The following is a 13,487-nucleotide window of genomic DNA, read 5'->3' on the forward strand; positions in this document are numbered from 1 at the left end:
AGCTATCTGGAAGTGTATTTGAAGGAGAGAAGTTGATCTTCCATAAATAATGTTAAGATTTATTTATTGTACATCGAAGTAGGAAAAACCAAATTTAGTATTTATTGAAATTTAAAATAAGCATTATAAAATCTTGAGATTGGCCATGCGAGTGGATTGGTGATATATATTCGATGAAATTCCAATGATAATCTATGATTGACGTCAAATGCTTTTGAGCACTCGTTGGCAAAATCAATTAATATTGCATTTTGAAGTTCGGACCTTGAACCATAATTGCTTTGATGTATATACATATAAAAAAATAATTCGTACTACCATGGACGATCCTGGGTGTGTTTGGAAGCTTGCAACTAGAGAGAGAGAGAGATAGATCAATGGTTTCAACAACATTCATGGCAATATATATGACTTATAAGTCTCATGAATTCCATTACAAGAATCGCAGAAGAACTAGGTGCCTTACTTCGACTCTTGTACATAACAGCTTTTATTTATGCATAATTTAAGCAGTAAACACTAAATTATATGAAGATCGCCCATCGGCAACAGTAACCCAACCATCCAAAAGCTTTATTTCTGCACCCTGCATGTTTCCCAGCTTCATCTTAGTGAATGCTGCACCAATGGAAGAAGGAGGAAAATGAACATTAGTTAACATAGATTGGTAAGGATCAGGTTCTTGTAATAATTAATATTTTATCATACATTGATTTTTAATGGGGGAAAAGAGAACTTACTCTGCACAATTGAAGGTTTTGGAGATGGGAAAGTCCACTTGAACCTTGCACTTGGCAGGGAGAGAAGATGCAGCCTCATCCTTGAGATCTGGGATGCGAGCAGCGGCTGCCTTGACGCATTCACATGCAGCTTTCTTATCTGCAATGCTGACAGCACTTGCCTTCAATTTGCTCACCCCAGCACAACATGGTGGTGGAGGGAAATCACCATCTTTTCCGGTGAGATAGGAAACGCAAGCAGCCAAGTCTGAGATCACGTCCCCACAGGTGATGGCCTCTCCTGGCTTAACCGTGAATTGAACCATGGCTACAACAACCAACATGGAAATGATTCCTGATCCCTTCATTTTCTTGCTACTGTAAGAGTGAAGTGCTTGGTGACCTGAGAATCTTTTGGGGGATTGTATATATTCTGCGTGGGCTTCCGTGATTGATGAATCAAACAGGAGACCGAAATGGGGTTTATATAACCTCTTCGTGACTACAACAAGTTAGAATTTGATGGTCAGGTCACGAACTCCTTGTGGCATGGCACTTTCTGTTAAGCTATTTTGGCTTCTTTCTTTGGCTTGAATGCAGCTTTAACTGCTTACTAATTTTGAAGAGCATTCAAGAGAGGTAAGCATTTGGATCACAATTTTCATCCTGCAGAAGCTTTGGATCGATTGTAGCACTCATTTCTATGTCTAACCATATATGTTGCCATTTGTTGCTGTTTGCTCAAAACCATCCATATGGACAAAGGCTCCAAAATTCATCTCCTTTTCTTAGTCTTTTAATTGATTTTTGGCAGATGGAAGATAGATTATCTCAAACTCCAAACATATAATTACACCATAACATCTCATCTGTGTATATATCCTCACCACATCTATATTACTGCGAAACTCATATATATATATATATATATATATATATATATATATATTGAGAGAGAGAGAGAGGCCCGTTATATTATAGATAATATAAATTATATGTTAAAATTACACTTAATAATTTAAATTGTTAAATTATAGATATAAAATCAAGATCTTTGAGAAAATAGATGAAGGGGCTTATATGGTTCGTATAGGCCCGTTAGTATTAGATAACCCTCTATGTGAAAATGATTCAATGTGGGTTACTGGCCAGGATGTTGGAGTTGTGATGAAGCTGCACCTTGCATGATAAATATTATCTTCTCAAGGATTATTTGATTATTTTATGGCATCCTTAATAAAAATGAACTCAATTTCTAATGAGTTATAGATTTTTAACTGAAGGTAAAAACTAAAAAGCATAATCATAAGAAATATAAAGAGTAGAAACTGTAAAGTTTTCGAAACACAGGTGAAATGTATATTTCTATATATTATTCTAAATATGATTAATTTGTATCATTCAAAACAGAGAGTGTAAGTTTTAATTAATTTTAATTAAAATATGTTAGAGAATGATATAAATTATATCTTGAAATCTCATATAATATTTAAATTTTTGGGTTAAATTGATTCTTTACATAGTATTAGAATCTTAATGACAAAATGATCACGAGTTTGAATCTCACCACTCTTATTTATTTAATTAATAAAAATCAAACATAAAATAATATCACTTAATGAATTAAACTTTTGAATTGAATTAATTATTTAAAAAATAAAATCACAAAGCTTTAAAAATAGAATAATTAACTCCATATATATTTGTATAATTTTCCAAACAAGTGTTGATGATTTTTATATAGCACTTCACTATTATTAAATTCATTATAGCCTAAGTTTTTAAAATGTTAAAATGAATAGGATGCAAATTGAATCGATTAAAATTAAGTTTCATTTTTTTAAAATAAATTATTTCATTTAATTTTTTTTAAATTAAATGAGTTAATTTGTATCTACATTACATGACTTTTTAATTAGAGCTACTTCAATCATTTTGGACAAACCCAGACCACAAAATTTGGCGTTTAAAATTAAGGTCTAGGCCCTATTGGGCCCAAGGGATAATGAAATCGGCTTTAATTAAATTAATTTCTTGGAATAGGATTTTAATTTTCTGGGTCTCCTCTCAACTAGTCGAATGTTCTGCGTAAGATCATATCTAGACTTTTAGTGTTTAGAAGAAAAATAATTGAGTAATTTTTTGTTGCTTTTAATTTTATTACTTTTCAATTATTTTCATTTCAAAATCAAAACGGTCTACATTAAATTGTTTTACATGTAATTAAAGTTTGCAGGTCAAGATTTGGCTAATTAAGTTTTAAGATTTTTATGTCCCACAAATAGTATTGCAGTTGAAAGTTGAAACTCTCTTTTTTTATTATGATATATGATTTGGGTGAATTTTTTATGACCAAAGTTTCACAACCTTATATCGAATAGTTTATAATTAGAGATTCCTTGACGAATGATCAAATTTTAATTTGTTATTGGTGTTTTAACCTATTAAATAGAAAATTAAATTTGAATGTGAATCCATAATTAATTTAAGTTGATTAAAACATAGAAGCTTATGCATTTAAGGCATGTAAAATTACATATAAATATAATAACTAATAGATGCTCAAAGAGTTTGATTCAAATGATAAGAAAGAAAAAAAGTTATTTAGAACTCGTTTAGTTATATAATGTATCTGTAGGACAACTTGAGTTGTGAATAAAAAAAACACAAAAAATAATGTATAATAGTATTTTTATTTTAGTTTATATATAATTTTTTTTTGTATTTTTATTAATAAAGTTTTTTTTAGAATAAAGTAATCATTTAATGTCAATGAAACCTAACTTATCTCTCTTTTATTTTTGTATTTTTTTATTCAATTTGAATTTTTAATATGATATTAAAATCTAATTTAATAGAGTGAAGTTAAATCACAAACATAGCTTTTATTGAGCTGTTAAAAACTATATCAATTATTGAAACCAAAAAGACAATGTTTGAGATATCCACACATGTCGATAAACAATTTTTTTTTAATCCTATGTTTTATATAGGATTAAAAAAATTAGCACCACGATATCCACATGTCATGGAGAAACAATTATAAATTAGTCATATGCTTGCATAAAATACTGAACCAGGTATAACCTTTGTCTAAAGTTTTCTTTAACAAAGGAAAAGAATGTGGAGAGTGGGGACTGAACACAAGGCAAACATTGCAAATTTTGTTATAGAACCTAATGCGATTGCAATCCATCCTGTACTTGCAACACTATATATTAATTTAAGAACAAATTGCATTTTAATTGTATTCGTTTTTCTTTCTTATGGTAATAGTAAATCCATATTTTTTTTATTTGATTTCATCTTAATTGCATTGATTTTTCTATAGAAACAAAATATTTAATAAGTAATTACCAATATTTATTTAATGAATTTATTTTAAATTTATAAATACAGATCTCCTTAACAAACAAGTATACAAAACAAATAACATGAAATTTAATTATTTTTTTTCATTTTAAACCCACTTAGACTTTCATTGATTACACTAAGTGGGAGTTTGTTTTTGTATTAGAATTTTTTGATTTTTAAATTTATTTTTTATCAAAAAATATTAAATTGATATCTTTAGATATTTTAAAATAGCTTTAATATGTTAATGTTAAAATAAATAAATATTTTGATTATCCACTAAAAATACCAAATATTACTTGCGCATTGTTAATAATTTGATATAATAGAGGATTTGCATCGTTTGGCACTATTAGGCTGCTAATAACTCCAAATCTCCATGACGGGGCTGAAAATATATTAGAAAAATGGAGAAACCAAAAACTATGCATTTATCCAAAGAAAATCAATTGTAACATGTGACAGAAAAAATAAAAAAATAAAAAGAAATGTATTCCACTCAATGGTACGAAAATTCATAGAAACCCCACAAAGTTTCAATTGTAAATTGTGATGAATCATAGGCAGGCGCCATCCTCAACTTCTCCGGCTAGTTCCGATATAAATGGCAGTAACAAATCTTCGAACTTGCTCATGTAGAAAACCCAAAAAGAAAAGGAGGGAAACCACATCCTACAAAACTACAGGTCAAAATGTTTGGAGAGAAGAGCTTGGAATCAGGTTTTGATGTTCTTGAATGCAATATTAATACTGTTGCCAGTACCAGTAATGTTAACGCACCAGCATTTTACAAGAGCCTCAGCTTTAGTAATATTTATTCAACAGAAAGCTGGGGTGATTTGCCATTAAAGCAAGATGATTCAGAGGATATGATCGTTTACAATGCTCTCCGAGATGCTGTTAACTTCGGATGGCTTCCATCAATGTCGTTGCAATCTAATATGACCACGACGACAGAAGAGTTTCCACAAACAGCTGTTCCATTGGAAGTGGCACCGTGCGAGTCTGGAGCACCACCGCTGAGGGAAAAGGGATTGCAGTATAAGGGTGTGAGAAGGAGGCCATGGGGAAAATATGCAGCAGAGATTAGGGATCCTAAGAAGAATGGAGCGAGGATGTGGCTCGGGACTTATGAGACGCCTGAGGATGCTGCACTAGCTTACGATCGAGCTGCTTTTAAAATGCGTGGCTCGAAGGCTAAGCTTAATTTCCCTCATCTGATCGGATCCAACAATAACTGGGAACCAGCTAGGGTGACTTCTAAGAAGCGGAGTTCACCTGAGCCTTCATCTTCTATATCTATTTCAGATTATGACTCACCACGTTGGACGAAGCAAAGCAAGATCAGTTCTGGGTCTTGTTTCCACTGACACTTCGGACGAGTCATCATTAGTAGCCAGTTATTTTAGTTCATTAAACAAGAGACATGTTAAAGTTTCAATAAATTTGAGTTTTCTCAAGGGAGTTGGATCTACTATGTATGGCTAAATCATCATATCATTGCATCAATCGAGATATAAATTTATACTTGATTTTATGAGTGGTTTTAGTCCTAAAACTCGTAATTATATATGACCACCGTAGAGATTTACTGCTATAAATATTTAATGAGTTATTTGTAATGGCCATCATGACAACTATTTAGACAAAAATCAATAAAATTAATTATTATCCTTTTAACTATCTTTAATTAGTCTTAATCATAAGAATTAATCTTCGGTTTATCACTTTTCTTGCAATCTATAAATGGAACGGACTGATCACAATCGTTTATTATCAGCACCCAAAAGTTGTGTCAAATCAGTGTTTCGTGATTGCTGTCTTGTTCTGATATAGAATTAAAACGGTATCATCTGTCCGAGTGTGGTGCAGCAGGTTGAATTGCTTGGTTTGATTTCTTAGTTATGGCATGAGTTTTTCCAGGTTTCATGAGCAGTTCTAGTGCCTATTGTTCGAATTTATGCACCTGTTCGCAAGAGAAATTCTTACAGAACCTGATCCATTGGACGAAACACAGATTGGTCGGAGCAATACTGTACAGATGATCAGTTGAGCCTGTTCTGCTGTTATAAATTATAGCCAGTTGATGGAGTGAATTAAGACAATGCGATTCATTTCGTCCAATGAACCATGTTCATGTAATAATTTCTCTTTTCAAGCATCATCCATGGAATTTTGCACTTTGCATCTGCAGATATATATGGTGAAGTCCGATTGAGACAGCTGAGACCTCTTGATGTTTGTGTACCTGCTATCTCCCTTCAAGTTTATTAAATCCTATATTATTATTATTTTAAAAATAATTAAGTTAGATTAGGTTTTACTCAGATGAATCGAATTAATTTATATCAATTTTAAATTGATTTTTTTTATTTTTTTCTAAAAAACTGACGAATTCAGCTGAATTTAATAATGGTGGTATAATAAAGAAGAAAGAACTAAGTCATTGCGCACGTGATGATCAAGAAATATATAAATAATACTATATAATATGCAATGGCTCTCCCACATGAGTATGATTGTACTTAATATAACTGCAAAATTTTCCTTCATTCGTTGAGGAAATGCATTGGATGCTTCTCACTACTTTTTAATTCTCTCTCTCTCTCTTCTCTCTCTCTCTCTCTCTCTCTCTCTCTCTCTCTCTCTCTTTTAATGTTTCAATTCATGAATTAAATACTATACAAAACCAAAATGACCTGTCATTAGTTAATTAATCTTACATTAAATTTTATTATCTTTCCTTACCTCTTTTAGCTTTGTTTATTTTTAAAGCGCGTCAATTAATTAATGAGAAAGTAGTTAGAATAGAGTATACATCATTGTTGTACTCTTATCACTTTATTTTCAGAGTTGTTTTTTTTATTATTTTAGAAATATTTTAATAAATAATAATTTTTTTAATTTTTCTCTTCCCTTTAAATTATTTTTAATATATAAAAAATACTTTAAAAAAATATCAATTACTATCCATAACAATAGTGTATCTCTCATTAATCACGATATTGTGTTATTAGCGATAAGTACAGGAAAATTACTAATTAACTAATATATATGCACCCACATGAGTAGAGTAACAAATAAAAATATAATAAGATTAAAAAACACGTGACTTTTAAAAATATAATCAAATTGTAATTAATATTTAATTTGTTGAGTGGTTATTTCTTTAACATGATAAAACTTCTCATTTTTTTATGTAAAAATAATGTTAGAGTCGTGAGCACAAAACTAATGATGAACTTGGCTCCGTTTGTTTGCTGGAAAGTAGTTTCTTTTTAGAAAGTGAATTTCGGGGAAAGTGAATTTTGAGAAAGTGTTTTCCGATATTTGGTAATGTAATGAAAAATAAGTTGAAAAACACTTTTTAGTGTTTGGTTATGTTATGGAAAATGAGTTGAAAAAATAACTTATTAATATTTTATTTTTCTCAAGTTTATTAAAATAATGAGAAACAAATCTTACAAATTAAAAAGTTGAATGAGAATGAAATTAAAAAAATATATAATTTCATAAATGATCTCAAATAAAATAAATAATAATCAAAATAATAGAGATCAAATCTAAAAAATTAAAAAAAATGAAAGATGAAAAAATTAAAATAATAATAATCAACATTTCATAAATTATTTCAAATAAAATAAGTAACAATCAAAAGAATGAGAACCAAATTTGATAGATAAAAAATTTCAATAAAAAAATAATAAGAAAAAAGCAAATAGCAATTATAAAAATAAGGACCAAAGTTAATATAAAAATAAAATTTTAAGAGATGAAATTGAAAAATAAATATTCAAAACAAAATATAAATAGCAATCAAAAGTTTGAGGATCAAATTTGATATAATCAGCAAATAATGACATTTCTAAATTTTTCATAACTTTCAGAAAGTGTTTTCCCCCTAAATTTTTCAGGAAAACACTTTTCTAAGAACCAAGCCAATTTTTCCTTTTACTGAAAAGTGTTTTCCATTGACCAACTTTTCTAATGGCAAACAAACACAAGAAAGTTTAGAAAGTGATTTCCCAGAAACCACTTTCCGGAAAACAAACACAGTAAAGGGAAAACACTTTCCTGAAAACCAAGCCAAATTTTTCTTTGACTGAAAAGTGTTTTTTGTTGACCGGAAAGTATTTTCCGTTGACCAAAAAGTGTTTTCCATTGACCAACTTTTCTAATGGCAAACAAACACAAGAAATTTTGGAAAATGATTTCCCGAAAACTACTTTCCGAAAAACAAACATGGCCCTAATGTAACCGTCAGGTGTACGTCCTCCTATTTCCTCCATTAACCGTCAGGTTATGTTCTTTTTATTTATTTATTTTGTTATTATTTTATTTTGTCATTCTATTTATTGTTGATGTATTTTTTATTTATATTATTTAAATTATTAATTAAACCAATAACTCAAGTCTTAGAATTTTTTTTCTTAGAAATTTTTTACATCAAAAAAAAAAAATTTAACCGGCCTCGTTTTGTTCTAAAACACTAAGTTTTTGTCATCTATGATTTGCGATAAAGATTTTACACCATCTTAAGGAGTTGGTGTGATGGTTAAAAAAAATCTTGGTTTAATCCTTTAACATCTAAATAAATTATGCTTTGTATTAATATAGAAAATGCACCATTAAAATCATTCAAAGATAAACTTAGTCTTAGTTTATATACAAATTAACATAAAAACCTAATTAAAAAAAAACCCACGCACCTGTTGATAGTATATATGTCCTTCGCAATCATTCATAAAAAACAAGAAGAATAATTTACATATTTTAAAGAAATAGGCAAGTATAGAAATATATATAATATAAGATCCAAAACATTAAAAACGTGTGATTGAATACCAACATCCCACTATACTATAGAAAAATGAAACTTCATAGAAACATCAAACGACGTTGAAATGTTGTCATATATAAATACATAAACTTAAACTCCTGAAAAAAGTCATTCTCACTCTCTCCTACAGGACTTACATACAACCTATTCTCTTGATCGAAGCTAATACTCCAAGAAAAAAAATGTACAGTCAAGCTGCCTCACGTTCCGATTTTGCTCTATTAGAATCAATTCGCCATCACCTTCTCGAAGATGAACCAGTTCCAGAGGTTAACAATGGCATCCAAGCTCGGCCGGTTTATTGCGAGAGCTTGAGCTTTAATAGGCTTTTCTCAATGGAGAATTGGAGTGATATCCTATTACAAATAGATAACTCCAGTCAAACCATGGCCTGTGGCACTCAGGTACCAGAGTCCCTTGATATGCAATGGTCTCTGTGGAATCAAGTTGATTCAATGACCACTACATCTAACTTTGAGTTTGAAGTAAGTGTGGAGGCTGCATCCAATTGCTTGCCACCACCAAAAGGGAGGAATTATAAGGGAGTGAGGAGAAGGCCATGGGGAAAATATGCAGCCGAGATTAGGGATCCCAAGAAAAACGGTGCACGACAATGGCTGGGGACTTATGAGACACCGGAGGATGCGGCTATGGCTTATGACCGGGCCGCTTTTAAATTGCGCAGTGCAAAAGCTAAGCTTAACTTTCCACATTTGATTGGCTCGAGCAATTACGAACCTGTTAGAGTGACTAACAAGCGTTACTCGCCTGAACCATCTTCCTTGTCATCGCCGGTTTCATCGTCGTCGGAAGTGGATGATGAATCTCCGAAGTCCAAGCGGAGAACATATAGATTTGATCACTCTTGATGTGCAACTAGAGCCATCGGATGAACAGATGTTCTAGGCTGGCCAAAAATTATAGTTGAATTATTTATACACGTTATTATTTTAATTCCAAGTTTTGTTTCTTTAGATTCTCTTGTGAGATTTTGAATCGAATTACGAGTTTTCTTAGACCATCTAATCTCCAGTCTATTATACAGCGAGTTCTTAGTTGCCTCATTGAAGTTGAGGAGGTTATGATGCTCCATTGAATGCGAAAGAAGGCTAGAATAATCCTTTAATTTTATTTTATAGCGGTGATTGATCAAGCAATCTTAATTAGTGGTAAATATACGACTTTTTTATTCTGTTTACTACTAACACTAACGTAACGGATGATGTCTGACTATTAATTATGAATTTGTAAGGCTCAATCCATGTTATAAAAAAATTACTATCACTGTTAAGCTGGGTTTAGATGGAAATCCTAAGGAAGCCTTAAACTGGAAATTAATAAATTAAGCTTTTCTACATATCATAAAGCAAGTGAAATCCCATTATAATTAAGCTGGGTACAGTTTTGAACGTAAACAAAATGGACAGTCTAAAATAATAAAGAAAGGATAGATTACTGTTTCGAATTTAAATCCTTCGAAGATTCCCGACAATCGCACATGAAACAAGTTCCAAAACAAAGGCCTCTGTTCCGTTTGTGTGCCTCTTAATTATTCGAGGTATTAAAATAATTAGAATGCATGTGAACGAGTATACATTGCCTTCTTCAAAAGCCAGCTATCTCTTCTCATTGCACAGTTGAAAAAGAAAAAGAAAAAAAAAAAACTAGGAGTTAATACGAAAAAAATATACGGTCAAACTGCCTCACCATCCGATATTTCTCACTGCTATAATCAACCGGCCAGCACCTTCTCGAAGCCGAACCAGTGCCCGAGATTAATGCACCAATATATTGCCGCGGGGCCTTGGGATTTAGCTTCTTGTCTAGCGATCAAGCTGGAGTGATATCCTATTAGAAATAGATAGCTTGGGTCAAACCGTGGTCAACGACGCTCTAGAACAAGAATCCTTCGATATGCAAAGGCAACGGGTTCCTTCGGATGCTAATATTGATTCAGTAACCACTAACACGGTTAGCTATAAGGCTGAGAGAGATGTTGAGGGTGCATCCACCACAGCACCGAAGGAGAGGAATGATTATAAGGGGGCGAGGAGAAGGCCATGGAAGAAGGATGCGGCAGAGATCAGGAACCCTACGAAGAATGGTGCAAGAATATGGCCAGGGACATGTGAGACACCTGAGGATGCAGCTTTGGCTTATGACCAAGCTGCTTTTAAGATGCGGGGAGCAAAAGCTAAGGTAGATTTTCCACATTTGATTGGCTCCATTATTGCAAATCGACCGGTTAGAGTGACTGATAAGCTCTCGTCACCGGAGCCGTCGTAGTCGTCCTTGGCATCCTTCTCTTCAGAATTAGGTGATGGATCTCCAAAACAGAAAGAATGAATTGGATCTGACTCCTGCCAAGAAACACCTTTTTGGCTTCCAATATTTTCTTATCAATGAATTGTGTATAATATTTTTTTAAATTTTTTCTTCCTATCCTTTAGTTCATTTCAACATTTGGTCATCATCACCATCGTTTTTTTTCATTTTAATCTGAGAAAACACTTAGCTCCATTTGTTTGCAGGAAAGTGAATTCCGGGAAAGTATTTTTCGATATTTGATAGTGTTATGAAAAATGAACTGGAAAATACTTTCCAGTGTTTGGTTGTATTATGAAAAATGAACTGGAAAAATAATTTATTAATGAATTATTTTTGTAACAGTCTCAACTTGTAAACTCAAAAATATATATTATATATATTCGTAGTTACCAATTTTTTATATATATATATATATTTTTTCTCAAAATTTCGGCAGAGTTTCCTTTGTATTCTTTAGATACCAAGTTATCGACTCAATCATTTCTCAACCTGTAACATCAATCACAATATTTGTCCCATCATTTGGACATCAAAAAAATTCAAGCATATTTTAATATCTTGATTCTATTTTCTATAAAACACTACAATAAAACTAATAAATTATTAACATGCATCGTCTCTTTATATTATATATATATATATATATATATATATATATATATATATATATATATATATTTAACCAACCATAATTCAACTTAATAATAATAACCTTACAAATTACATCATACACAAGATAATAAGTTAAACATTACAATTTTAGATATGGAAGCATATTACAACAAAATATTAGTTCTTCCAAGTACATTAATCACATAACAAAATTATTTATCCGAGCATCTACTTTCCAGATCGAGGGTGCGATGTACCTAAAAACATAATTGCATTAAACATGATTAAAACAATTGCACATTTCAATAAGTAACTGATTAAGGACTAATTATTTATATACATTAAGGTGATTTTCATATCATAGAATTAATTGTCTTTTTTTCTTTTTGAAATTTCTAATTTCATAAATTATCTTCTAGACAGGGATAAATCTACTAAAATAAAAATATCAAGAGTGTCTCTCATAACCCAGCATATTTAACTTCAAAGTTTTATGATTTATTTTACATCGAGTGATTATCCCATTAATTTGAAAATTTAATTTTCTTAACATGGTCATTCTGCTAGGCATAAATTTCGATAATCAGGAAATGATTTTCAAGGCTCGCCCATTCACCAGGGCATTATTTCCAGTAACCAGGAAATAATTTTTTCAAGGCTTGCCCATTCACCAGGGCATTATTTCTAGTAACTACCCATTCACCAGGGTATTATTTCCAGTAACCAGGAAATAATTTTTCAAGGTCTGCCCATTCACCAAGGCATTATTTCCTAGTAACTAGGAAAATAATTTTTTTCAAGGTTTGCCCATTCACAGGGCATTATTTCCAGAAACCAGGAAATAATTTTTCAAGGCTTGCCCATTCACCAGGGCATTATTTCTAGTAACCAGCACTAATATTTATAATCTATAAAATTCCTTGTACAATAAAAAATATAAACTGATTAATTACTCAAAGGTGTTGAACACCTACCTGGTGTATGTGCGCGTGAAGAGGTCCCTTGTTGCTGATCAGGTCCTGCTGCCTCCTCTGCACCAACAAAATTACTTTGTCATTTGTTCATTCATTTGAACCGGTAAAATTCTAATACCAATGCCATATTCTTTGATTAAATCCAATACCCTTAATTAAGTTTAATTGACTTTTAATTCAAGGGGGATAAACCCCCCCCTTTTTGAAACATTTTCTTATTATTATTATTATTATTATTATTATTATTATTATTATTCCACAAAAGTCTCTATTCAATTTAACCTATCAACGTCAATTGTCTTAAATTTAGTAAGATTCCTCAATAATATTATTTAAACTCCATTCTCTAATTTTTCTTCTCCATTTAGCCAAAAACTCCTCAATAATATCATTTAAACTCCATTCTCTAATTTTCTTCTCCATTTAGCCAAAAACAACCTAGGGAGGGAAGTGAATATTTTTCTTTTCTCCTTGAAAAATTCCTACTCCGTTCATATAACAACACTTATAAACTTTCATCTTCCCATATTTTCCAAACAATTGTATTAAACCTCAAATCCCCTAAATTATTCCTCTCTTGGCCAAATATTCAATTAAAATGGGAAAATCAATTTTTGTTTCTTTTATTTAAAATTAAACACTTACCCAATCATAATTCAT

General features: G+C 31.2%; 4 protein-coding genes across 4 annotated transcripts; 3 read left to right on the forward strand and 1 right to left on the reverse strand.

The window, feature by feature from the left end:
* Nucleotides 1-476: 476 nt before the first annotated feature.
* Nucleotides 477-1,531, reverse strand: LOC118034092 (non-specific lipid-transfer protein A). Its single transcript, XM_035039281.2, has 2 exons — nt 741-1,531; nt 477-618 (listed from the first exon to the last, which is right to left on the reverse strand). Exons 1-2 carry the CDS (start codon nt 1,085-1,087, stop codon nt 609-611), a joined length of 357 nt encoding a protein of 118 aa, XP_034895172.1. The 5' UTR covers nt 1,088-1,531; the 3' UTR covers nt 477-608.
* Nucleotides 1,532-4,748: 3,217 nt separating this feature from the next.
* Nucleotides 4,749-5,476, forward strand: LOC118034091 (ethylene-responsive transcription factor 13). The gene has a single exon (XM_035039279.2). The coding sequence runs from the start codon at nt 4,766-4,768 to the stop codon at nt 5,441-5,443; it is 678 nt and encodes a 225-aa protein (XP_034895170.1). The 5' UTR covers nt 4,749-4,765; the 3' UTR covers nt 5,444-5,476.
* Nucleotides 5,477-9,095: 3,619 nt separating this feature from the next.
* LOC118034174 (ethylene-responsive transcription factor 13-like) lies at nt 9,096-9,819 on the forward strand. Its single transcript, XM_035039405.2, has one exon. The coding sequence runs from the start codon at nt 9,096-9,098 to the stop codon at nt 9,780-9,782; it is 687 nt and encodes a 228-aa protein (XP_034895296.1). The 3' UTR covers nt 9,783-9,819.
* Nucleotides 9,820-10,781: 962 nt separating this feature from the next.
* Nucleotides 10,782-11,199, forward strand: LOC118034090 (ethylene-responsive transcription factor 13-like). The gene has a single exon (XM_035039278.2). It carries the CDS (start codon nt 10,828-10,830, stop codon nt 11,197-11,199), a length of 372 nt encoding a protein of 123 aa, XP_034895169.1. The 5' UTR covers nt 10,782-10,827.
* Nucleotides 11,200-13,487: the final 2,288 nt, after the last annotated feature.

This window comes from Populus alba, chromosome 14, assembly GCF_005239225.2.
Source record: "Populus alba chromosome 14, ASM523922v2, whole genome shotgun sequence".
Lineage (NCBI taxonomy): Eukaryota > Viridiplantae > Streptophyta > Magnoliopsida > Malpighiales > Salicaceae > Populus > Populus alba.